The sequence below is a fragment of the Scatophagus argus genome, chromosome 11, assembly GCF_020382885.2.
Source record: "Scatophagus argus isolate fScaArg1 chromosome 11, fScaArg1.pri, whole genome shotgun sequence".
In the NCBI taxonomy this organism is placed as follows: Eukaryota; Metazoa; Chordata; class Actinopteri; family Scatophagidae; genus Scatophagus; species Scatophagus argus.
Genome location: NC_058503.1, coordinates 3,848,803 through 3,875,150, shown reverse-complemented (window position 1 = coordinate 3,875,150; position 26,348 = coordinate 3,848,803). Strand labels below are relative to the sequence as shown.

Genomic DNA, 26,348 nt, shown 5'->3' with positions numbered 1-26,348 from the left:
TGATGCGTCCCATCCACTAGGTGGATGCAACTGCATCTGGAAAAGATGCTGAGGGACGTGTGGTATTTGATGCTATAGAAATGAGACTTGGCTTGAAATATTGTACTTTTTTACTTTACTACAATTATATGAGGGCTATAGTTACTTTTCACACTTTCATATGACATAAAAACTAAATACAATAAATTATAAAACAATAATTCCCACTTTCTTCTCCCCTCATCGCATGACCCTTCACACTAATCTCATGACCCTTTGGAGGGACAAGGCTTCCCCTGGTTTGAGAACCGCTGTACTTGTCTACCCAGTAAATAAAGAAGTTCAAACTAGCTCCACTCCTAACAGCTACAATGGAAAAAAAATGCAATCCACTGATGCCGCATATAAAAATATTTCAGTCCGAGGAAACATTTTGCTTTTACTTTGATAAATTATGTACATTTTGCTTCTGTACTTAGACCTCAGTAGGATTTTGAATTCAGGGCTTGTACTAAATGGAATATGTCTTGCACTTTTACTTAGGTAATGATTAGAGTATTTCTTCCATCTCTGTTTTCCACATGATCACAACTGATGTTTTGAGAGGTGAAGATGCAGTTCTCCACTGTGATTCCACTTTATGGGCTAGACTGGTGATGTGAGTGACTTACTGCATAAACACTTTTTCCTGTGCAGTTTGAATTTTACAAGCAAAGTCACTTGTTGAACTTGAAGGTAAAAACCTATGTTAGACATCTCCTTTGTCCTGGCAATGCAGTCATGGCCTTGTAGTTTAGTGGCACTAATACCTTATCTGACCTTTGTTCTTCTCTTTCTCTGCGTGAGAGATCTGCTGTTCGACTCAGTGTTCAAAGAAGGCCTTATTTTTCTTTACGCCTGGAAGGGGATCAAGCACCTCAAGAGAAGAAGAATCTATATGACAAGAACATAATGGAAACAGCATGTAGTGTGCATTACAAGAACATTGGCAAACTCTCAGCCAATGACTGTTCTCGTCGTTACGCAAACACAGCCAGACTGATGCTAAGGTTCTTCAGTGTAAATTTTAGTGCCAAACACACACTATGTTGCGTCATATGAATCTGGTGGTAAAATATGTAAATCCTTAGGAGACAGACACGCTGGCTCAGCCATCTCATCGCAAATGTTGCAAGATCTGTGAGTCTGAGGGTGGTGTATGTGTGTTTGTGTGTGTGTGCTGAAGGGGTTTATTGCAAATCTTTCTGGGAAACAAACCACCGGTGCATGGAAAGGTATATGAGAACATGCTGATTTCTCTCTCTCTCTTTCTTTCTCTGTTTCAGCCACATGACAGTCGCCCCACGCTCACCCTCCACACACCACCCATCACCTGTTTCTCAGGACCTTGATGTCCTCCTATATATGGCACTCCTCTGGGGCTCTGCATGGTGGGGGAAGTGGCTGCTGATGTTTGCACAGCTTGCTTGATTCCTGAGAAGCATGGACAGCTTACACGAACTGCTCAACTTCTCACACTTTTTCTTTTTTTATTTCCATTTGTTTTCTTCACAGGTCAAAGTCCAGGCAGTGCATGGACAGAAAGTTTAATGGGTCTAATGGGCCTTTGGGCTGTGATGGATAGCTGTTAGGTGGTGTTGCTTTTAAATCCTGGTACATTTCCATGAGGGGCTCCTGGTGTTTTCGTGCACTGTAACACAGAAACATGATATGCTCCTTCTGGTTCAACTTTACTAAAAGTGATTTTAGGAAAGTGAACTTGATCTTTCAAAAAAGGTTAAATGGTACTGCAAACTCACCTTGAAGGACTAACTTTAGTTATCTTCTTTATTATTTTTATTATTATTATTTTGGACACTCCTGTCCTCATAGTTGTGGCTGTTTTCATGGTCCGAAGAGGGTGTTTAGTTACAGCTAAGGTACATCACAATGCTACAACATTAGCAATAATTTTTAAAAAAGATTGTGCTTCCAACTCTGTGGCAACAGCTTGGGGAAGATACTTCTTGCCCTCCCAGAAGTGGTAGTTATTGCAACATATTAATGTCTGCAGTTTTGGAAGGAGACTCAAATACATATGGCTGCACTATTTTGGTGTCCACATACTTTTGTGCATGTGGTGAAATAGTAAGATTAGTAAACCAAGTTGAATAAATTAAGCTGTGTAAAAACCTCATACCAGTCGAGACAAAGATTAGACAAAGTATGGTTCCAGGTAAATCTGCATTAGGCAACTTTTCATGCACGCAGTTCCAAATGGTAACATCCATTGGCTTTATTTAAAGGGTTAAACCTCAATGCTACTACATTATGTAAACTTATGTCAATAAGTTGCACTTGTATTACCAGCCCAGCTGATCTGGGAGTTTCACATGCTAGCAGCAGGTCTGTACAAGTTTTAATTCGTCATGTCCTTTAGGCAGAGGATTCTGTTTTACATATGTGGAGCACACACACTGAATCTAGAGTTTCTCTTTGTGGTGATTTGACTCTCTTGTCAGCAACAGAGCTGACATTTGGCATCTTGGTTTCGATCTCATAATTCCTCACATCTTACACTTTCAGATTATTTTGCAGAGAAACAGCAATTCACAGATAATAACAGTGGATAACTTCCTCTCGGACACAAACACTGCTGTTGGACGCTGACATGTTGTGCTGGAGCTGATCAAATATTCACAAAGCAGTGAAGCAAAAGGGTTTTACAGAGTGGAGCATGTCATGTACAAATACAGTGCAACTTGTATTAAGTGCCTAAATTAACTTGCAGGCTTTGCTCCAATGAAGAGTCACCATATTCATCACATCATACATTTAATAGCAGAAGTATGTAAATCTATGACATAATTTAAAACACCATAAACACAGCTTAAATAGACACCAATAGGGGTCCTTGTATGGGAATCAGTGTAAAATAATGCCGAGTAAATGTAGCTGATGGGCCACAGCAACCAGTAGGGTCCTTTGAAGGATTTCTGCTGTGGGGAAGGTTAGGTGACCATTACTTTCAGCAACTGAATCAACAGTTGAATCAACGGTTGAATGTTTGCCAGACTTACATCATTACATACATGCACTTCATTCAAATGTTTCTCAACATATTTATGAATAAACCAACTGACCTCGTTGCCCGACACCCTGCCACTCACTGTCGTATTAAAAGTTAACCCTGCTAATTTAGTTTTTGCTCCACAGCTCACAACGCCATTTTCCAGTCATATATGAAGGAATGTGAATGACAAAGTTACTTCCAAATGGGTGACACAAAAGCCTGAATAAACAAGTGGAAAAACCTGACAAAATGAAAATAATAGGCCTACAGGGAACAGGGGGTTCACTCAGTGGTTTGACGAGAATGGAAATGATGTAAATTATATGTTATGCATATGGCTGTCACAGTCAGCAGATCTCAATCTAACTAATAGGAGATTTGTAAGACTTTGATTTGATTTGATTTGATTTGATTTGAAAGACATTTCCATTATCAACATCAAAACCCTACGTGACAAAATATCTTTTGGAAGGACGGTTTTCATCCTTGGAGTAAAGCTCAACAGACTTGGAGAATCAATGCTGAGGAGCAAAATGACCAAAACCAAAGCACTGTGGACAAGATTTGTAAGTGATGCACAGCATGTTGATGACATGGTGATGGAGTAGAAGTGAAGATGAATAAAATGGTGTGAAACTAAGATATGATGAAGTCTTTTGGCTGTGAAAGGATAAAAGCTCAGTTTTAGCTTTGACTGCGTCGACAACGGCTCATCCTGTTCGGTCAAAAGGACACCTGGTTTTACGCCAGTTTATCCTCTGCGTTCAAAATCACACATGAGGGGGCAGGTTTGTCAGCGTGCTCCAATGTCTGTGCTGCAGCTCACTCACATCAACAAACAAAAGACACACGGCCTACAATCAGCAAAATCTTCATCCCCGAAAACAGATGCTATCAGAGCCACAGCTCATTACTCTTGGATTGTTCGCATGGATGCTGATGAGGTTTCTCAGGGATCTATAGTACATCAGCATTAACCAAGCCCTGATTAATCTGCCCTCACACAATGGTATGAAAACAGGAAGGAAATGAGGACATGAAAGCATTTTTTAACATTAATTACTACACAAATGAGTTCCATTTACCTGGTGGCAACAAATTCCTCAGGTGTGAGGCCACTGTCGATGAGCAGCAGCTGCAGAATATTTTATTGTTTGCGTGTTTCTAAACACAACACCCTGATAAAATGATCCGCTTTGTTTTTGCTTCTCACAAGTTTTAGAGTACATTGGCTCATAATAGCAGCACAGTTTGACGATTCCTGGAACACAAGTGGATCTGGTAATGACTAATTGTGATAATTTTATCCTGCCCAACACATTCGTGGTGGCTGTGAAATAGAAAAACAATTGCCTCTGCTGTAAACATTGCTAAAGCTGAGTAATGGCTTCACTGATCTTTGAGAGACACAAAAGAAGTTTTGCTTAGTAGCTGCAATGGTACAAGGTCAAGCTATGTACATATGCTCAAGAAATGTATCTTTGGGATTAAATTACCATCTGTCCTCCCCTGTCTGGCTGAGCTGTTAGTGAGTCACTGGTATTGGCCCTGTGTACCAATTTTTATTATTAAACCACAGTGGGAGTCAAAAATCCTCCTGAAGTACCCGTCTTCGACAAGCAGAATTAAGATTAACAGTACTGAAAAAGCAGCATCTGTTATGTTTAAATGCTACCAATTTGCTTTACCAAATACATTTTTGAGCAAACATTTTGGAAACAAAGTTGGTCAGGGTGGGTCGTGGAAAAGGGCCGTAATTTGATTTGGGATACCTGAGTTTACTTCCTCATCATGTTGTTGACTTTAGGCAAAACAAAAAAACTCTTTGGTTAAAGTTAGTAAAAGGTTGTGGTTTTGGTTAAATCAAGGTTGACTTTTTTAATGTTTAACCAAGAACTCTATCTTTTTCCATAACCTTGAGCAATTGCTGCGAGTGCCTGAACATAACCACTGGAACATTCAGTGTGTTGGAGCTGTGTCAGACAGATAGTGCTGCAAGCAGACATTGCAGAGAAAACATACATATAGACTTAAGTTGATCATTTCAGACTTTGACTTTTAGTTGATGTCTATGGGTAGCAATATGATGGAAATGTCCCCACAATGACTGAAAATCTGGAATGTGTAAGTGCAGTCTACTGCTTTGTCAGCGGGAGATGATAACAGTTCAGTCTAAAAGATGGATCGATGTTTACTGTCTGCCTCCCGACTTCAATTTGCAAGTTTTGTCATTGTTTTACTGTTTATTTTGTAGGTTAGCCTGTTGAACTTTGTGCTAGCATGTTGCATGTGGCTAATGTGGCTTCTCCCAGAGGCTGGGGGTGATGTTGGACTAATGTTGTGATATTGAGGGACCGTCCAGAGAAACTGTGTGAACGCTGAGTCTCATCTGAAACCAACCAACAGGGGTAGTAGGATGGATACCGCTTACTGTTTTTTCATGTTGCTTTTTGTGTGTCACCCTCACTGTAACCATTTCACATTGTTGATCTGTATTTCCTTTTCCAGGCAGAATTCTCAAAGGAAAATCATACAGAAAATTCTTCTATATTTTCTTTTCTTCTGGATTTCTAGCTTTTCCCACAAAATGTAACGAGGTACAAGTTTACATGGTTGTCAACACAATATGGGTATAACTATTAGAGACCAGTGGGAGGTCACAGAGAGATGGACAGTGACTCTCCCCACCCCTACACACTCTTTGATGTGTGTTAACTGTCTATTGTCTCTCTCTGCCCTGCATGCTTGTATCAGTATTTTTCCAGAAATCATACATTGTTTGACCTGGCCAAACACTGCAGGAGGGGTGTGTGTGTGTGTGTGTGGAAAGTGGAGCTGTGTTTGCATGCACAGATGAGGGGGTTGTGTGGTTTTGCTGAAACTCTGAAACTCCCTCACGGAGACCATTTGTCACTTTGCACTGTGTTTCTGCCTCTGAAACTCAGGAAACGAGACTCTCATCTGTGAGTGAGGAGAAGGTGACAGCTCAGTATAAAGAAAAGGAAATGAGCTGGTCAAAAGTATGCATTTAGTTTACTAATAGACTGTTTAAGATCAGTCTTTATCACCATGTTTCACTCTCATTTGATGCCATCACCTTTCAGTGATGCTATAAATGTCATTTAAAAGCAAAATGACCCCCTAAACCTCAATATCCGTACGGGACACCGATCATGAAAAGAATCAAAACGCTAAATATCAATGAAGTAGTTGGTGCATTTACACAGGGAAACAGGGAACGAACTGAATGTTGTGTTTATGGTTTTAACAATGCCTCCACAACTACCATCACACACAAGGAGGGAGGGAGGGAGGGATGAGGTCATCTCGACTGAACTCAGTCTGAACTGAAAGAAATTCTCTTCAGGTTTGGAGAAATTAGCCTGTGAACCAAGAAGGACTGAGCTGTAAGACATATCTCCTGATTGTGAAAAATTAGGCTGCTGGCCAGGCAGGTTTCCAAAGCTCCTTTGATATTCAAACACACCAGAAAGCTTCAGTAAGTATGACTGGTTGTTTGGATGAACCATTTCAGTAGTCCAACAGGCAACAGTTTGTGAGGTAGTAAGACTGTATCTTTTTGGTAAAATTGTAAGTCGTGCAATCAACATTTTAACTGCTGGAAAAAATCTTTTGTGGTATTTCATCAAGTACAGAAGATGGTTTTGGTTAAATGATCCAGAGATCAGAGATGACCATGAGGAGTAAGCAATTTCTTCCTCTTCTTTGTCTTTTCCTCCTTAAAATGTGTTTGCAGACACCATGTTCAATACCACAAGCAAGCATTTTCCATTTGGGTAACAGCAGAATTCTCAAAACAGGCATCTCAAAATCTGGGTACATAAAACTATCCATGGCTAGATACCAGTAGAGATCAGCCAGATTAGGTGACCAAAACCTTCGCATCAGTTGAAGGAGGGGCTGACAGAAGGGATAAAGACACAAAGATATGAGACTGATGAGAGATAAGGCAAAAAAAATAAGGAAAGTAGAAGGGACAGGGTGAAGGAAAGGAAACTGAGCCACCCATTATCATGTGATGGGATGTCTCAGTACGCCATGTCATCAAGTCTTCAAGAACATGACCTTCTGAACCTGACAGAGATTTACAGTTTGCAGTTTACAGCTTTAATCTGGTATCAATTTATATATGACTTTCATATAGATTTAATGTTTCGAACTCACTGGTGGGTTACTATACAGGCGTGAACATTTTGTTGCAATGGCATCAGATGGTGATAATAAGATGAATTGTTTTTGCTTCTGTTAAGACAAAATGTCATCTAATTGCAATGCAGACTTAAGAGCTTGCTGAATCAGCTGTTTGCATTCATCATGAGCTCATTAATCATTCAAATTGAGAATGCAGAAAAATCCTTCAGTTTGCAGCAAGCTTCATTTACTCATTGTTTGGTAAAAGACTCTAAGAAATCACCTCTGATGCCCTTAAACCATCTATGACACATATGGAATATACACTACTCTAGATTTTATTAAATTATGATATTTAATTCATACTACAGTAAAGCCATAATACAACTGGTGTTATGTGTTTAGTCAGTTTAGAACAGCTTGTTGCAATAATTAAAAGTGCAGGAGATGATGTTGTCTTCAAGAAGCACAATCCAGATAAAGAGGGAGATTACACAGTGAATTGTGGCAGGTTGGTTTACACTCTGACATACACACACTAATGACTCTGTTTTATATATGTCTCAGTTTAAAGGGAAATATGGGATACATTAAAGGGAAAATCTTGACTTGAAGTGTTGACACTGGCTCTACGTATCTTGCATAATCCTCAGAATACAGCACAATATAGCTCATGGTGCTAAAAAATGTACATAAAAATATATATATATATAATTAAAATGGACAGAGTGCTCTAACCTTACTGTGATTACCTGAAGAAAATGATGCTTCTCAGGTAGAAAAGTAAACTAAACTGCACTGCACTTCATCGCTTTGTTTCCTGAACATTCTTGCCTCCATTTCTGCAGCAGTATTATCAAACTTTTACTAGAAAGATCTGGGCACAAGACTACACAAGATTCTCATTGTTTGGACTGTGAACATGGCAGGCTAGAGTTGTGACAAAGAAAAAGTTTCATGTTGTGGCTCTGAAGGCTGTTTTCATAAAAAACACTTAAGGGAGGTGTGTCTGGCTGAACTACTGCAGCTTTGCCAGAAGGTTAGAAGCACTGAAGGGCCAGGTGCTGCTTTGCAAGTTATAAAAACAACTTCTGTTTGGGAAAAGAGTGTTTTCAGGTGACTGGTCCAGCTGCAGTGTTGCTAAAGAGACCACGAGGCTCAGGTTCAGTGGACTGCATTTCAACAAATTCTCAAATGCTGTTTTGAAGTGGTTATTTAATGCATATCACAGTTAACTCTCTAGGAAGGATGGACAACAAGAATTATTATGAATTTTGGACTTTTGTTCACATGAAATCAAACCACAGTGGAGAGAGGTTTGATGAATAAAATTACAGATCTATAAAGCAGCATCAGCACATGGATGGAGGAGAATGGAAAAAAAAGAGGCTGATGAGGCCAGATTGCTGCATCACCTAAGTCCACACAGTGAGTCATTCCCAGCAGACAGGTCAGTGTGTTTTAGCAATGGCAGCTGGTGGCTCAGGCCTGATGGGGGGTTTCTTACTGTCCAAGCGGACGAGGATCAACATCCTTTCATATACTTTCACCCCCGCACATACCCCACCATCAGGCAAAAAGAGACATTAATAATCAACAAAAACATGCACGTCCACTTTCAACTAAAGCCTCCTTTTCTTGTTCAGATAAAGTGTGTGAAGATATATAGTGAGGCCGAAGGGCCCACTTGTACTTTGAAGAACTCCTAATGCACCATGTTAACAAAAGCAACGTCCAAGCTTTTATTACCCAATAAAACTCTGGCAGAAGGACAGTGTTTTCCACTGCACTCAGATCAGCGAGAATGGGATTTCAAGTTCTGAATGCTGAGCTGACTGATCTCTTCAACCACTTCCCCGGTGATGGAGACGGAAAACATCTCGGGTTAAAGCCACCATCAGAATGCACACAAGGCTGAAGTGAAGACGTCAGGAAGTCAAGACTACACAGGGTTTTCTCCATCCCCCACATGCACATGTTGTCATGATGACTTCTTTGTTAGGACACTTTGAAGGTGAAAATGTTTTACAGCAGGACTATTGATTTAGCTCATTGATTCTCCAACAAGGAATATGAAGAGTGATGTGTCACAGAGCCTCTGGTTTAGGGGCCCCGTGGCCCCTTCACTAGTGTTATGTGTATACTGCTCTGTTCCAATGAACCTGTATTGTTTTAACCTCTGTTCTCCAGCAAACTGACTTCATTGGATTGGATTATACATCGCATCATTTCATACGTGTAGTCCTACATGCTGCTCCTCCTTGCTGGTGCATTGTGAGCCTTGAGGAAGTACATTTGTTTTCACTGTGTATATGAGGAACATATGAATGAAGTTCCCATTAAAATATGCTTGACTTAAATTTTATTCTAAAACCAAACAGATTTGCTGTTAACTGTTTTTAAACAATCAAAACACAATTTATATTTGTCCATCTTTGTAATCCTGCTTTGAAAATGTTTAGTGAGCACAGATTGCTGAATTGGTCTCACTTTAAAAACATAAAGACCATGTATGCACCATATTTTAGATGGACAGGCCTGGCAGGTTTTCCACATATTCCACAAGACACGCACATATTTCAGTTTTGCATAAATGTGTAAGATGCAACATGACGTGAAGTTTCAGATAAACAGCTGAAACAGACCTTGCATTTAATATTCTTTATTATTCCCTCTTCAAACACATTTTCCTGAAGTACATGTAGATTTCCATTCAAAGGAAAAACTCAAGTGAGGTAAAAGTGCTGAAAAATGAAATAGCATAATTTTTGCATCCATCAAACTCATTGTCACAATCACAAAGCTGACAAAAAAGCTCTTCTGCATCAACTATTTCAAAGAAATATATATATAGTGCGACAAATTTCATGATTCCCCCCACTTTCTAAACTTGTAGAACCACAGGCATCCCTTCATACACACATGCAAACAAGCACACACTCCTCCACGCGTTAACGTAAACACAAATCTGCTGCAAAGTAATTCATGACTCTTCACATAGAAAACTGCAGGAGAGCTGCCACAGGACCTCCATCACATCCTTGTGGTGTAAGACTTGTACTTCAGACAAGTGTAACCACTAAATATCTAATCCACAGCTTGTTCTGCACCCCCTCCAGCAAAGAAATACATCTACAGGTGTCATAAACAACACGCTGCACTAATAAACAAAGGCCCCAACAAGTTGGATAACCAAAGGCAAGGTGAGTGGAGTGACAGAAGCAACAGGATCAATAACACTGATTAGTTCACAGCAGAAAAAAAAAGTGTGGCCAGAAAATAAAAAAGGCAAAATTCACTTCATCCTCTTTTTCTCCCCCTGTGTCGTCCTTCACAAAAAATGTATACATTTAACATACACACATATGTACATCAACCCTGACGAAGGAAGTGATTTAGCATACGCCTCACTCTAACCTCCCAGAGAAGGCAAAGCTTTCATTAACAGGCACAAATTTTCACTTGTCAGGGTAAAGGAAAAAAAACAACAACACAACAACCGTAAACATGTGAAAGTGGGGCGGACTCAGCGAAAAATAAACATGGAGGGTTATCATTGTGCCATTCCCCATTGACCTTCTAGAAAATGCTTTTTGTTTGTTGCACTTTCTTTGACCTCTCTCGCTACTTTTAGTGAGCGAGGTCAACAAGAAACCCAAGAAGAGACTAATCCCCCCCCCCCCCCCGGCTCACCAGACTTCAACCTGCAAATGAGAGCTGCAGCATCACATGGCTTGCTGATTCTCAATGTGGTTTCAAGCTTTCACAAACCAATTCATCACTCAGATAAGATAAAACAAAACAACAACAACAAAAAAAGGGGGAATGATTGAATTTCAGGCCTGGAGTTCAAACAAAGATCACCTTCTGGTTAACTGTACAGGGATAAATCCAGCTGTTAGCATTCAGCTAGGAGGGGAATTATCCACTGAGTGATGAGAAGGTTTCAGAGCAAATGGATGCAAAGATAAAATCTAGAGCTGCTGTAGCAAGCTGAAGTCTGCTGGCTACCTCCAACCTCAACCGTCATCTGCTCTACTAAGAGCCTGTATATGGCACGAAGAGGAGAGTCAGAGTTACAATTTATACACGGAACAAGAAAAACAAAATGAAGGTGAGTACCAGAAGGGGATGCGACTCAGTGTCAAGGGCAGATTAAACTGAGTGACCCTCCCAGATACAAAAAAAAGGGGGGGGGGGGGCAAAACAAAGCTCTCAAAAACACATTATGTCTCTGAGAACCAGCTCAATTCCCTCTTGCAATTGACCACATTAGCTTATTTACATTCCTCTCAGGTGGCTGGGTTTGGAGAAAACAAGGCCTCTAAAGTGCTTTTGTTAGTATGGGGTCTCTGCTAGGTGACCTCCTGCTACTGTGCCAGAATGGCTTGTCAGGGCACTTAAGGTATTGCTTTGGTTTGGATGGGGAAACGGTTTAGCCAGGTTGCTTTGAAGCAAGTGGAGCTACGCTGCTAGGCAGTCTATTACATTAAGGGCGCTGATATATAATGTCTGTACAGGAAATCTGAATGACTCACAAGTTGGATTTTAAAGACAGAGGTCATCTTGGCTGCCAGTGACAACAAGGCTGAAACCTATAGGAAAAGACCAAGAAGGGAATCAAACTAAATGGCTGAGAAGGCTGTAACAGGAATGACTGCACAGATGGGTTTCAAGCAAAAGAATAATTTGGATCTGAAACTAAAAAGAAAATAAAAGAAAAAAAAAACTAAGGCAGAAAAAATATTGTAAAAAAAAAAAAATACCAGAAATTCAAAATTCAACCAAAAAGCTATGTATTCTCCCATTACTGATATCTAATGCACAGAAGTTTCACAGGGTTTTGAAGGGGCTGAAAAAATGTTAACCCCCTTCCCTCTTAATCTCCATTAAAAAAAACCTTTAAAAAAGCTAAATCACTCTCCAAAAAGTCAAAGGCACTTGAATGCTTCAGTTGCTGGTTGTAAAGTACTTTGGTCCAGAGTGTGACAGTGTCACTTGTTTTAAAAAGACTATGGCAGTTCCCATACCAAAGTTCAGCAGCTGAGCCAGTAGAACATGCCCTGACCCCATGGGTGTGACCTGCAGCATAGGCCCAGTTGACCTTCCTCTAGCGATTCTCTAACCAGCTGTGAGTTGAGGGCCAGCCAGATAAGAGATGTTCCTGGTAATCTGGTATAAACACAAGCCACAGCAACAAGGCAGTGGGCAGGAATAAGCGAGTGTTTCTGAGGAACTGAGGGGCAAGGGGGACAGATACAGCAGCCGCCACTTATGTAAGAAGTTAAAGAGCAAATTTTCTTCTCTCAAACCTGGATGCTATGATGTCAGGAGAGATGACAGGTTTAAGTCACAGCTGCTAGTAGTGCCACACTGCAAGTATTCAAAATGAACAGCTAATAATAGGCTTACTGGAAATAGAAATTCATAGAGAGGGGGGGGACAGTTCTGTCACAAATGGTGATGGGGGGTTGCCTCCTGAAAAAAATCAAAATCCAACTCTGCAAGGGGAGTGGTGCTCCCCTAGCAGGCTGGCTTTTCTCTTAACATACCAGTTGCACTTCCTGGTGTCTGTCCTCCCATGACCACAAAAGGGGTTCAAACACTGTGTGGTCAAAGCAGCATAAGTGTGGACAGGAAGTGACTCAACTCCCACACATGTAAGGTGGCAGGGCTGCTGCTGCTGCTGCTGTTTGCACACCCATCCCCAGATTCCTGCTCTGACGGTACCTCCCCCAGGGGGGATAAAAAAAAAAAAAGAAAAAGAAAAAGGAAAAAAAGATAATTATAGACAGCCAGTACTTTGAGAGCTGCATCAGAGGAGGATCCCATTTCAGGGCTGCTGTCGAGCCTGCAATGGTTGTGAGGGATGACCCTGCCAGCCCACCATGTGCTGCTCCTTTTAAGGGAAGGGACAACCAGTCAGCCTGTCACTCCAAGACTCCCAGCCAGCTCTCGCTCCAGGCAACAAGGCTGGCTGCATTCTCTCAACAGGCCCGTGTCCACTCCGTCCGGTCAGTCAGCCTCCCACAATAGCCAGAGGACTGTGACATCTGGAGGTCACTGGCGAGTCTTTGGCAGTGACTTAAAACAAGCAAACAAAAAAAAACAAAACAGGGGAAATAAACTCCTCAGACACACAGGAGACTATCTGAGGCCTGAACTGTCTCAGTGCAAATTTTCACTCAAAGCCCTGTTTAACTGAAAAGTACAGGGCTGAGAAAACTCGATGGCCGGAGGAGGAGGGAGCTTGTCCTACACTGAAATTCACAGTGGAAAATAAAAAATACTACATTTTTTCCTGCAATGCTTACAATTCACAGGCACTGCCAGCATATGAGGGAGAGCACAAATGCCTGAGAGAGATATTAACAGGTCAAGATGAATTACAACAAACTGACTCCACTAGCTTCCCCTTCATTTGTAATGTGAGCAAGGTTTTTAGTGTACCACCTTTTTTCCCTCCCCAGTGAACTAAACATTTTTTTTTGTTTTTTGTTTTTTAAACACTGGTGCGCAGCATTTTTTGTTGGCCATCACCTATTACATTGCCCCATCCCCAATAACACTATTTTTCAATATTTTATTTTTTTTTCCTGCCATTTTCACTTTTTTTAAATAACAGGTGAAACCAAATTTAAGGCTATAACATTTTTTTTTCTCCATTTCTTCAAAAAATAGCCTATACTATTTCTTTTTATTCTTTTTTTTTTGGATGGGGGGGAGGGTAAACCTGAATGTTAAGGCACAAAACACAACATCATTAAGAGTAAGGTTGATAAACAGGGAAATAAACCAGACCAAAAAAAAAATGTAGACACTTAAAAATATCCCTTTCTATTCAATGACCCAGACAACTCTGTAGATAAGGAATGAGAAAGGATTCCAAAAAACAAAGCCAAACGCTTGTCCACTTAAATATAATTGTGCCTTGAGAGGAACATAGCATTTATTGCCTCAATCATTTTTTTGAAGAATTTTTTTCCTTCTCTCCTCTAAAGCAGCAGCAGCAGTGCCCTCTAGTACATCCAACAACTTGGTTGTTTTGTCAGTTACATGGCAGCCATGTTGGAATGTTCTGGTTAGCCACATAGTAGTTGCTGAAGTTGTGGTCTCGGACATAAGGCGCTGGCTGATAGTAGCAGGTGACGCAGGATGCATCTGGGATAGCATTCTGCTCCGCCAGCACTCGGAAGGCCATCAGGGAGATCAGGTGGAGGGTCTGCCGTCGCTCATGGCCCATGAGGCACACCGTGCTCTCGTTGACCACTCGCCGGAGGATCATGAGGTATTCGTACTTGCTCTTCTCCTCACCTATGAAGTGGCTCTGGAGGTAGGCCTCCACTTTGCGCTGCTGCTCACCGATGTCAGGGAAGTCAATGAAGAAGCGTGAACACATGTACCTCTCCAGGCTCTTGATTTCCTCCTCGCTGGATGGTTGAAAGTCTCGCACCAGCAGATTGCAGTATTTCAGCAGGCCACCACCTCGGATCTCCTCGGGCCGCTTGGTGGCGATGAGCTTGTTCCGCAGGTGGCTCAGTGCCACGCTGAAATCACCGTACATGCTCTCCCCACTCACAGTCGGGTGAAAGGCCTGTGACATGGGCGTCTGTGCCAGCTCATAGTAGGCAAGCATGGAGTCCAGCACAATCTGAAAGGAGTCCACGCTGAATTCGAACTGTCGGCGTATTGAGTCCACAAACTTCAGCTCTACATTGCGGCCGTTATTGTTGGAGAGGGAGATGAGGCTCCAGCGGTCCTGCTCTGTGTTGACCTTGACCAGCTTCTGAACGTAAGCCTCTTTGAGAGTCATGGGTGTAATTTTCTCTTTGTTTACACCCTCAGGCAGAAAGTCCAGCAGGGTACCCAGAACCACATCTTTACTGAGCCGGAACTCTGCTTCGTGAGGCAGGTCCACCCTGAAGATGACATCCAGATCCTTGTAGCTCCAGCCAAGATCCTGCACCAGTACATGGCTGGCCGTGGAACCATTCAGCCGTATGTCTTTCACTCTGATGCCACTCAGCTCCAGACGGGAGCGCACACGTGCCACAATGTCTTTCAGCCGCACCTCTAAGGTAGGGAAGTTCCCCCGTCCATGTACAGGCACAACCTCAGTCAGAACTTCATTCAGGCGGCTCACCTGCTCCCAGGTCAGGACACTGACAGAACAGCTCTTTGATTCTTCCTTGTTATCCATCTTCTTACAGAGTTCAGATTAGCTAAGATGGCACGAGAAATAAAAATGTTAGTTATGGCTTTAAAATGCAACACAAACCAAGCAAAATCTTGAAATTATATCATTTCAACTTACTTATTATCACAATACTACAAAATACAACACATGCAGTTTTGGTTTAGTTGTAACAACGAACATGAAACAAAATTTCATTGGCAATATAATCAGAAATAAATGTAATAAACTAACAGCGTGGGTTTGCCAGATTTAAAATGTCTCATTAACCAGTAGCTGCCATCATCACCCACTGAGCACGAGCAGAGCAGAATGCGAGCACGAGACAACCCGCTGGCCCTCAGTTAAACACACAGTAAAGGACAGAGCCCGTGAGGCTTCTAGAACAGCTCACCGTGCGAGCCTGGCTTTTATTCCAGAACCGCTGAGAGACAAACACCAAACCAGCTTAATTAAAATTCACCAAATCAGGCCTTTACCTAAATAACCGCCTCCGAAAAAAGTTAACCGTATCGAGGCGAGTTACCACTGCACACGTTTCGTCAAAATATAACCAATGATTAATTGTTCCAGCTGACTTACTAACTTAACGTGACGATGAAGTTGAGCTAACGTTAACCGCTAACTTTTCACGGTGCCAACTTATTACTTACGCAACGCTTTTAAATCAAGCAGAGAATGGGTTTAGAAATTAACGCTCACATGCTTTACAGCTACTCTAGGCAGATAACTCAATATCAGTCCATATGGCGACGAAACTCTCTGTAAATTTCCTCTGCAAAATCAACCTCTTGCGTTAAAATATCGTTACTTTCCACGCTTTGAATCACGGCTACGACATTGTAAAGTTTGATTTAGCCAGTCTGTCACTACTTTTCTAACTTCAGAATTAAAATGCACCTTCCCTTGACAGAAATAAATGAGAGTGGAAACCAGTACATACATTTCCAAAAGCGTGCTCGGGAAACATTCAAAGGCAGATAAAGATGATGTTAATTTGGACTCCGTGCAGACACCTCCACATAATCCACTGTACGAAAGACACACACATGTACGCTGCCACTTAAAAGTTCATATTTGAACCATTCCCCTTGCCGAAGACACGCCTGTTTTATAAAGCCGAAGTACGACCCACTGGAACAGATGCACAGCCGTAGCACGACACGGACCACAGAGTCCCTCTGTGTTATGTAGTGTGAGCCTTAATATTTAAAAGTACAATAATACTAATAAATATCATTGTATCATTAAAGTAAAACAAATATATATATGTATATTCACCACTAAATCCAACTTCCGTCATCAGCAGATCACATAGTCGCAGTTTGATTGTACCAATGCGCCGAGCTAAGCGCCTGATTGGTCAACGAGGTTTTTGTGTTGCCAAGTAACCAGGACCGTCTCCAGACAGTTGACGTTCTCTGACTCTGGCTGTGTCACAGTCAGTACATAAGCAGAAGCTGTGAAACTCATTTGAGATTTTACTGGTATAGTTGCACCTTAAAATGTTCTTGGTGAATTCTACTCATAATTGAGTTGCTCCGAAATTGTGCAACTATATATAAATACAGATTTGTTTAAGATGGGGGACGTTAAGGAGAACACAAAATAACAATTCACCATGCACTCTCAAATGGCTGACAAAGTACCAATACAAATGTCCATTATTGTTTTTATTATTGTTATTGTTATCATTATAATTGTTGTTGTCGTTATTAAATTATGTGTGACTCGATGGGCAAGGTATCTAATGTTAATTATCTATAAAACTAAATAGCCTGCACTCAGTAGTCAGTTTATTGCACTGAAATGTGTTATTAAAATTCACAATATCAAACAAAGACAAAATATTAGGAACACCTCTCAGTGTAGGGACACATGGCCTACCACAATGTAGAAAGTTGAATCAGGACAGTTACAAATACGTTGGGATCCTGCAGGCAAATGGAAACCAGCACACTGAGACCGTACCCTAAGTGGATCAAGGGAGGCAGAGAACTAGTGAGTGTCAGAGCCACTGTCCAGGATGAAACAAGAAAGATCCAGGAATACACCAGGAAGATGGCCCCCAGAGACGAACTGCTGAGTGAATATCTCAGGCAGCAGAAACCTGGCAATGATGAGGAGGAAGAGGACGAATCAGGGACAGATAGAAGAAGTGGCTGATATCAAGAAATCTTACCAATGGCTGGACTGAAGGACAGCACAGAATCGCTAATCATGTCAGCACAAGAACAGCCACAAGATCAATAGAGGATGGGGTCTACCACATCAGACAGGACCCCAGGCGCCGGCTGTGGTGGTGGACTAATAACAGAAGAAAGCAATGGTAAAAGTCACAGTATTGCCAGCTAAGGTACTGCGCAGAACCCTCAAACTCCCAGGCCTCTGGTAGAGGATGTGAGCTTGACAAAGACACACACAATATGTGGTAGATAGTAGTATATATGTAGATAAATAGTACAAACACCAGATGTAAAAATCTTGTGGTATGTTTTGGAAATGAAAGAAGAGGCTGTCGTTCAGACACAGAAGAAGCCACCTGCTGATTTGATAAAAAGATTCTTGGCGAAAGCCACTTCCCTTAGATTTCTATGGAAGTTCATTTCACTAGAACACATGAAGTTATTACTCTGTAAATGTTTCTGCAGTGGCAAACAACACATCTTCATTGTAGAGTCCTCCTGAGACACACTGATCCGGAAGTGTATTACTGGTAATGACACAAAGAGGCCACTAAAGATATGTAGTAGTAGAGTATGATAGTTCTCTGGAAACTAAAACTCAGGCATACATAAGAGTCTGTTGCCTTGTTAAACTGCTTTTAATTTAAAACTAAACATTTAATAAAAGCCAAAAAGTTTAACATTTAAAAAGTTTAAAGGTATAGTACAAAACAAATCAGGTAACTGAAGAATTAATGTACAATCAACAGAATGGAAATAACAAGTACAACTTGTCTATCCTTACAGGCAAAATGGTGGCTTTAATTGCACTGATGGCAGCTATACTGGCAGGTATACTGATGGCACTTGTGTATTGGTACATGTGATCTTATACTGTGATATCACAAAATTTGTCATTGACATTGCACACATCTTAAAATGGAAAAGTGTCTTATTCCCTGTCTCTCGCTTGCTGTACTCTGACCAGAAAGATGTTTTATTTACAGAAGCTATAATCAGGTCCAAATGAAAAAGTATTGTATTGGATTTGGATGTTACAATGAGCGAAGGTTCTTGGCTTGTGAGAGTGGAACATTTGGCACAACACACACTGTATCTGAGTAATAATTATCATTCTAAATAATAATACATAACATATAATGGAGTTACAAATGGAATTTACTTCCATCATTTCATATCAGAACGCTTAAAGTTGTGTATTGGCATCTCATACACTGGCTCCTAGTGGTCAAATATATCACTCATGCAAATAAAAAACAAAAAGCTCCAGCTGCTCTTCTGTCCTCTAATAATCTATTGTGCAGTGATCAGTGACTAGGGAGGTCACATAAAACATAAAACAGGACCCTGTTGTTGGACAACCTATAAACTTTATTGATTAGTTCATTTCGCAATGAAAGAGGGAATCTTGAAATTGACCTTTCCTGCAGTGATCACATAAATTTGCCAAATGTTAATTTGACAAAAAAAATAGTGTCAAAAATAACTTGCAACAACATCTCAAGTGCATTTTATTCAGTCAGAGATGGAGTGACATTATCCTTTCTAAAGTTGCATAACTGGCTTCAAACGTGTGCTTTGTGCTTAACTGGAAAAAGAGGTGAGATATGTTTGGATAGCTGCAGGAAACACACACACACACACACACACACACACACACACACACTCAAATAAGTGAGCCAATGAGCAGAAGCATTGGGAGTTACAGGGAACAGATTTAACTTTTCTCCATAGCATCAGTGGTGGGAAGAAGACAAGATGAGATGAAACCACTGATCAGCAGTGCTGAGCCTGGGCCATGTCAGCTGCACAGCTGTGGTTGTGTGGGTGTGCTTGTGTTGCAGGAGAGCCCCACGGGGAGTGGGTCGTACATCACCTCAATGCCAGTGAGTCAGCAGCAGCACTGATAGGAAACCAGGAGACCACAGAGGGGATTTCCTCTGCCTACGTATGAGTGCATCATACTTGAATTAAAACTGATATTAAACTAAAATTCACAAAAGAGACACACTGCTTTTATTCTTTCATCATAACAAACTGACTTAGAAACACCTAGGAAGGACATGAGTCAGATTCTGACTAACATTGTGGCAGCTATAAGTTTCCTACAGGAGGAAAGTGCAGGAAGTATCAGCTGGTGAAGATGAAGAGCTTTGTGTCAGCACATACGAAGGCTGACAAGACAGGAGGATTTTCATACCCAAATGTCTCTTACTACAGCTCTGAGATCAGGCCAGCAAATATTATATTACATACTGAAATACTTGCTGCACTGATGATAGTCACGGTCAAAAGCACTATGTTTTCCCATTGTCTGTCCATCTGTCCCATTCTTGTGAACGTAATACATCAGGAACAACTTGAAGGAATTTCTGCAAATTTGGCACAAATATCCACTTGGACTCAAAGACAAACACATTAGAATTTGGTGGTCAAAGGTCACTTATTATGACAAACTTTCACACAAATGTTTATATCTGAAAGGTCAAAGGTCAATTTCAGTGTGACATCATAATGTTTTCTGTCCATTATTCACCAGCATAACCATAGTGTCACCAATTAGGTGACACTAATGTCCATCAGTCACTACTAATATTATGTATGTCTGGACAGATTTGGATGGAAAAAACTTGATTGGTGTGTGACGGCATGCAATTGTGAGGACATAACTGTAGTTTTAAAAAGAATCCAGTATTTAGAATTTTTCTAAGGTTGATGTGGCCCTGAGGTCAGTTTAGACAGAATCAAGCTGCATTGCTTAGGAACAGACACACATGCATCATCTGCCTTTGTGGAACATTGTTTCAGGTTTGAATCCCGGTCTGGGCCCTTCTATGTGGAGTTTGCATGTTCTCCCTGTGCCTGCGTGGGTTTTCTCCGGGTTCTCCGGCTTCCTCCCACAATCCCAAAAACATGCACATTAGGTTAATTGGCTCCTCTACATTGCCCCCTGGGTGTGAGTGTGAGAGTGTGTCATGGGTGAACTCTCCAGCTTATTTCCCCGGCCCAAAGAGGGTATTGATTGAGACCAGACTTTTGTTAGACTGCTGCTACCTGTCAACACGTGGCCCCCAGGGTGTTTGGTGAAGTGGCATGATAAGTGCTGACCTTTGACCTCTGAACTACAGCTGACAGGCATCAAAAGCAGAAGCAACTCTTAGTCAGTTGTTCTGAATTGCACAGCACCATTTGCAAGGTGCACTGAAAAAAGTGATACTTTGGATTAACTTAAAAAAATTGATGTAATTTGTTACACCTAAATGTATTAGTTTCTCTCAAGTTAAATTTATGACTTGGTTGACACCATAAATTTGATTTAATATCAAGCAAAAATATTAATTTCACCAAAGCAAAAATTTACATTCACTCAAAGTGAAAATATTAGTTATTCTAATGACCACACAGCATTTTTTACTTTGCTCTGACTCAATATTTTTACTTTGCTTAAACTTAATATTTACTATTACATCAAAGTATACTTTTACTTCAGATAAAACTAATTAAACTGATGTAATTTTGTTACATGCAATTTGATTAAGTTCTCTCAAGTTAAAATCTTTGATTCAGTACTGTAAACTGTTATTTTACTTCCACATTAATCAATATGTTTTCTTTAGTCACAAGTAAAAATGTCACTTAATGCAGGTCATTACATTCCATTAGATAATGTTTTTGTTTAGTTTTACTTTGGTTAACTTGCAATAAATTAAGACAGAAAATATCTTCAAAATAACTTTATTGTGATATCTTAAAACATGCATCACATATAAAATAAAAATAAATATAGCAATATAAAATAAAAGCCTCCAATTACTGACTTTTTATTGTTTCCTTTTCCTTCTGTAACAGCTTTTTGTAACCTTAACCACATGTGAAACAAATCAAAGTACTTTTTACATAAAGATCTTGTGTACAAATAGAAGTTTTCATCAATCTTGTATGTTGAGCTTGGAAGTCAGACTGAATACTCTGCATCATTGTCTTTGGTTCTATCTTCATGAATATTTTCTGCAGTGCATCAAAAGTGTGCTTTAACTCACGTGGATAGCTGAGGTTTAGAGCATAGATGAGGCCAAATAACAGGGCACAACAATGTGTGAGTGATGGCTTCCACACCATCGATAACAATCCCAATGGCACATGGGGGATGGAGAGGATCCTCCACCTCTGCCATGGTACACCTCTCCAGCTCTTGTTCATCCTTCTGACCAACCTGATAAAAGAGATGGCAGATCAGTATCTGATTTAACAATTTAAAAACCTAGACAAACTATTCTCCCAATCAAATCTAAACAAAAAAAATAAAACACACACACAAACGTGTTCATTATAAGACCACTGCAGGACAGTGTACTCCACAATAAACAGGAACAGGCAAACGTATATGAATGTACTGTAAGCCTTTAGTCTGACACCATGAGTCTGAGATACTTACCAGATACTCCTTGAAGAGTTTGTCCACATCTTCCCCAAGGAATACAATAAAGGCCTTCAAGAGACACTCTGGTTTCAAAATCACCTCGTGGCTCTGTAGGTGTAGAACACATCTAATTTTGCAACTTAACTTTAAACAATGAACATTAATTACACAATGCACATACATAAATGAACACTTAAACTAATTGTGATTTACAAAAGCTTTCAGAAAACCAGCTAAATGGGCTGTCAAACACACAAGACTACAACTACAAAACAAGGATCATAAGGACGATTTGTTAACAATAAAAACACAGCTTATATTGCCATTTATGTGATATAAACCCAAATGATGTATTGCGTTACCTGATCAAGAACTTTTAGTATGTCCTGAGTCTTCTCTCTGACAGCTCCTCCGTTGTTTCTGATGATCTCAATCAGCTTACAGTACTGGTTGTCCAAGGAAGCCATGAATTGTGGTTGAAGTGGAGCAGTTGTTCTCACAAATTCTGGATTGATCTTCAAAAAAAATCAAAGGAGTAAAAGAAAATGTTATTGCACTACTTATGGCACAACTACGGGGTGTATACAATCTTATATTTGACATCAGGGGCCATTATATGCACTTTGACTGTTCAATTTATGCTCAATAGGCTCAATTTCTTAGTAGATAGGACCAACAGTCCACAATCAGTTCTGCTGGTCAAACCCTGGAACTACACTTTAAGAAATGAACCATAAATATTTGTTCTGTATCAACACTCCTGAAAAACACAAACAGTTGTTTCACTGTTTTTCAGATGCTGTGCTATATGTTGAAAATAGTGCTTTAAATTTGAATGCTGAGTGCTATTTCATACAAAACATTTCAATGTGGCCACTACCCTTTGTGAGGATGGCTGATGAAATCTTGACAAGTGGGTCAAAGGTGCCTTCCAAGTCTTCCAAGGTACAAGAACAGTTTAAGTCTTTGCAATTCCACATTCATCAAAGGACTAGGAAAGAAAGAAAAACAACAACTTACCCATTTACCACTTAATTCAATTGACAAAATGCTGCATGGACATTTGCATTTATTTTATAGAAACAGTTGTTTGCTGTCAGTTAAGTCTTCAGCAGGAGTTTCTTTTAATGGGAGTATTTATCAATTTCAATAATTGAATTTCAATTATTAAAATTACATTTACATACTAGTTTAGTAAGTATGCATCCGTGGTTAAGCTCAAAGCTATTGTTTAAATAATGTATTTCTATTTTGGGTTCGGGTCTTATTTTATCATAGATTAAATAAACTTAACAGTTTATTTTAGGACTTACCAAATTCAGCAATGTGGCTATAACAGTCAAAAGACCCAGGCTCGACAAACCTGTAGACACAAAGGAAAACGTGAGATTTCACATCTATTTTGGTTGGACAGTGTGCACTATTCGTAACCGTCACTACAGACTGAAAATAATACGTTAGAACGTAGAACTTAATTAGAATGCGTTCTGCTCTGTTGCGCGCACACACGGCAATACGCGCGCGCGCGCTCGCACTGACTGCACTACGCTAAGCTAGCGGTGGCGCTAGCTAGCGAGCTAGCGATGCCGACAATGCATGCAGTAATGGGCGTTTTGGTCGATAAACGGAGTTTTACCATGTTCCCCTCCCAGCACCTGCAGTCACTGCGACTGCAAACTCCGTCCTGCTTCCATAGAAAATGTGCCGACACCAACCAGAACATGCCCCAACTTGCTAGCTCAAGCATTACAGAAATACAAGGTGTATCATACTAAATCATCCTACTTTTTACTTATGAGACAGAAAAATAATAGCAGCAGCAATATTGTCGTTGCAATACCAATCACTGAGTGATAAATTATGATATTACAAATAACCCGGTTCAGCTACAAGCGGGAAAAATACGTTGCCATCTGTAAATCATATACAGACACTAAACTGCTGTCCAACAGCCACTAACGACAAACGTGTATATAAATAAAACTTTGTGTTTAGAAGCAGCACAAATTCAAATTCTTACCTTGTTTACAGTAGCTGCAAGATGGCGGGAGGTAGCAACCTTTCAAATGATGGTTCATGAAATGCACCAGCGGGCAAGTGATGTGACGATTTGTCATGTGACACGAAAACCTCCGGTTTGAAGTAAAATAACTACTTTAATCCAAATGTTATTTTCAGTTTACTGCAAATTGTGTACTATTTGCATTGAACAAAACTGAAAAAACAATTTTTAAAAAAGAAACCACAATTTTAGATTACTCCAGTATAAAAATGTGATTTAAACCAATGAGACAGTAGTTGCACTTTTTTCAGTGTGGTGAGGAGTCACAGTGTCTGTGACTCCCCCATTATAAACACTGCAACCTCAACATGTCTGTTCTGTTAAATTACACAATTTTCTTAATAATTTCTCTTGCAAAAGAAAACCGCATGTATTACCCAATCTGTGTTCACTTTTTGCTGTCTAATACCGCAGATTTTCATAAAGCCTGACTGTCACACGTGGTTACAGTGGTAGTAGTACTTTTTACTACTGTATTACCTGTGAGACTGAGAAACTTTGTGTTGATAGTCTGGATTTATAGTCTAAGAATTAATAAATATAGCTCAATCTTATTTAATAAACATTGCCATTTGAGCTCTGGTTGAGGTCAGGGCTCTGTGCAAGCCAGCCAAGTTCTGTACACACCCATCCATTTCTTTATGGAAGGACTTTTCACCAAACTATAACCACAAAGTTGAAAGCACACTTTCAAGAAAAAAAAATCACTGCATATGTAAGTATTAAGACTTCCATTTGGAGCTATGGAGAATACACAAATCATGACAAGAGCAACACTGAAATCTCCAAAGTTTGTGGACAATAAGTAGCTGTACTGACTGGCAAAACATTTTGTTCAGCACATAGCACATAGCTAACTTTTGTTGCTGATGCTTGGATGGTCGACAGCATTTTTAAAATATTGTGCCCGATAATTAAATTGGAACACAGTTTCAAGGCTTTTTTTGCAAATAATACAAGCGACACACTTGCACATTCATATGGAGTGAAGTGACTGGCTACCTTGTGATGGTTTTAAGTCCAGTGTTCACTCTAAATGCTAAATACTCCACTATATTTACCAGGTAGTCACTAACTCTCTGCAGTTCGGTGCTGGTAATGTAATGTACAAAAAATGTCAGGCTCTGCAGACTGTTTGCTGAAAATAGCAGCTGCTAATAATGACGCCGACAAGAGCACTAATTCTGAGCACCAACAGTAAAGCTGTGGGTTGGAGAACTGAAACAATGATGTAAGAGATGCCTTCATACAGCTGAGAGCAGCTGTGGAGTCAGGTGATAATTATTCACATTGTAAACATAAATATATTAGTAAGTGCAGCTTTAAACAAAATTCACAATCCTCTTTATTAATAAACTTCTCACAATTACGTATAAACCACACACCGACTCCCAGTAATTAGATGTTGGGCAACTGTGGCTGCAGTAGGTTTGAACTCAGCCATGTTAAAAAACTGAACAGAGTGACATAATAGAGAGGCAGCCCCTCCCCTTGCAGTGGACTGTTATGAGACCTTATATCAGAGAAAATACATAAAGTAGTTACTGACAGGAGACAAAGTAAACAACATTAGATCGCATTAGTGACTTTGTCTTGTTTAACACTCACTGAAGTCCATGACAGAAACCTCATACTGGTCCTGTCATGGAACAGACTAACTTTCTTCTCATAGCTGCAGCTGTCATCATGGCCTGACCAGTAGGGATCTTCACCACACTATTAATACCTTTTCTGAGCCAACCTAATGACGATGGTGATGTACAGTGTATTGTGAGAGCCAAAAGACGTATTTCACAGGGGGGCTTTCTCACAAAACTTAATGATACTTTACTGTTTTAAACTGTGACTTGTGTGATGTGTGATTCATAGCATATTTCAAAATGATTTCTAACAATTTACCACCTTTACATATTTGTCCTAAGAGGAGGGACTTTGCCTCTCTATAAGCCTTATGGCTGAACCAGCTACTCCAAGGCCACAACATACAGTAAGTTATGCACTCTGCTCTGTCATGCTGGCGCCTGCCCTCGGACAGGCTCACTTTAGGTATGACCCGCCTTCTTTAAAGTTGGCAACCAATCATAAATGAAAAATGAGCCTGTTACTGTGACAGTACTTGCATTTTGAACTTGCTAAATGAGTACACTGGCTGAGGTAACAAACTGTTCAATGTTAAACAGCAGGATAAAACACAGTGCAGGCTTGTGGGTTTGAGGCCAGAGCTAAGCACACAGGTTTTGTGGTTCACATTAACTTTATCTTGCTTCTTACACAAACACACACACACAGCTGTCTTGCAAGAG

The 26,348-nt window shown here is 40.3% G+C and overlaps 1 protein-coding gene across 3 annotated transcripts; it reads right to left on the bottom strand.

Annotated features, from left to right (window-relative positions):
* Positions 1 to 14,092: 14,092 nt before the first annotated feature.
* Positions 14,093 to 16,484, bottom strand: tent5c (terminal nucleotidyltransferase 5C). 3 transcript variants are annotated; one of them, XM_046404142.1, is made up of 2 exons: positions 16,321 to 16,484; positions 14,093 to 15,405 (listed from the first exon to the last, which is right to left on the bottom strand). In XM_046404142.1, the coding sequence occupies exon 2, from the start codon at positions 15,381 to 15,383 to the stop codon at positions 14,232 to 14,234; it is 1,152 nt and encodes a 383-aa protein (XP_046260098.1). In that variant the 5' UTR covers positions 15,384 to 15,405; positions 16,321 to 16,484; the 3' UTR covers positions 14,093 to 14,231. The 3 variants fall into 3 exon arrangements, with proteins under 3 accessions (XP_046260098.1, XP_046260099.1, XP_046260101.1); XM_046404143.1 differs by lacking the exon at positions 16,321 to 16,484 and adding an exon at positions 15,772 to 16,265; XM_046404145.1 differs by lacking the exon at positions 16,321 to 16,484 and adding an exon at positions 15,498 to 15,717.
* Between the last annotated feature and the right edge of the window lie 9,864 nt (positions 16,485 to 26,348).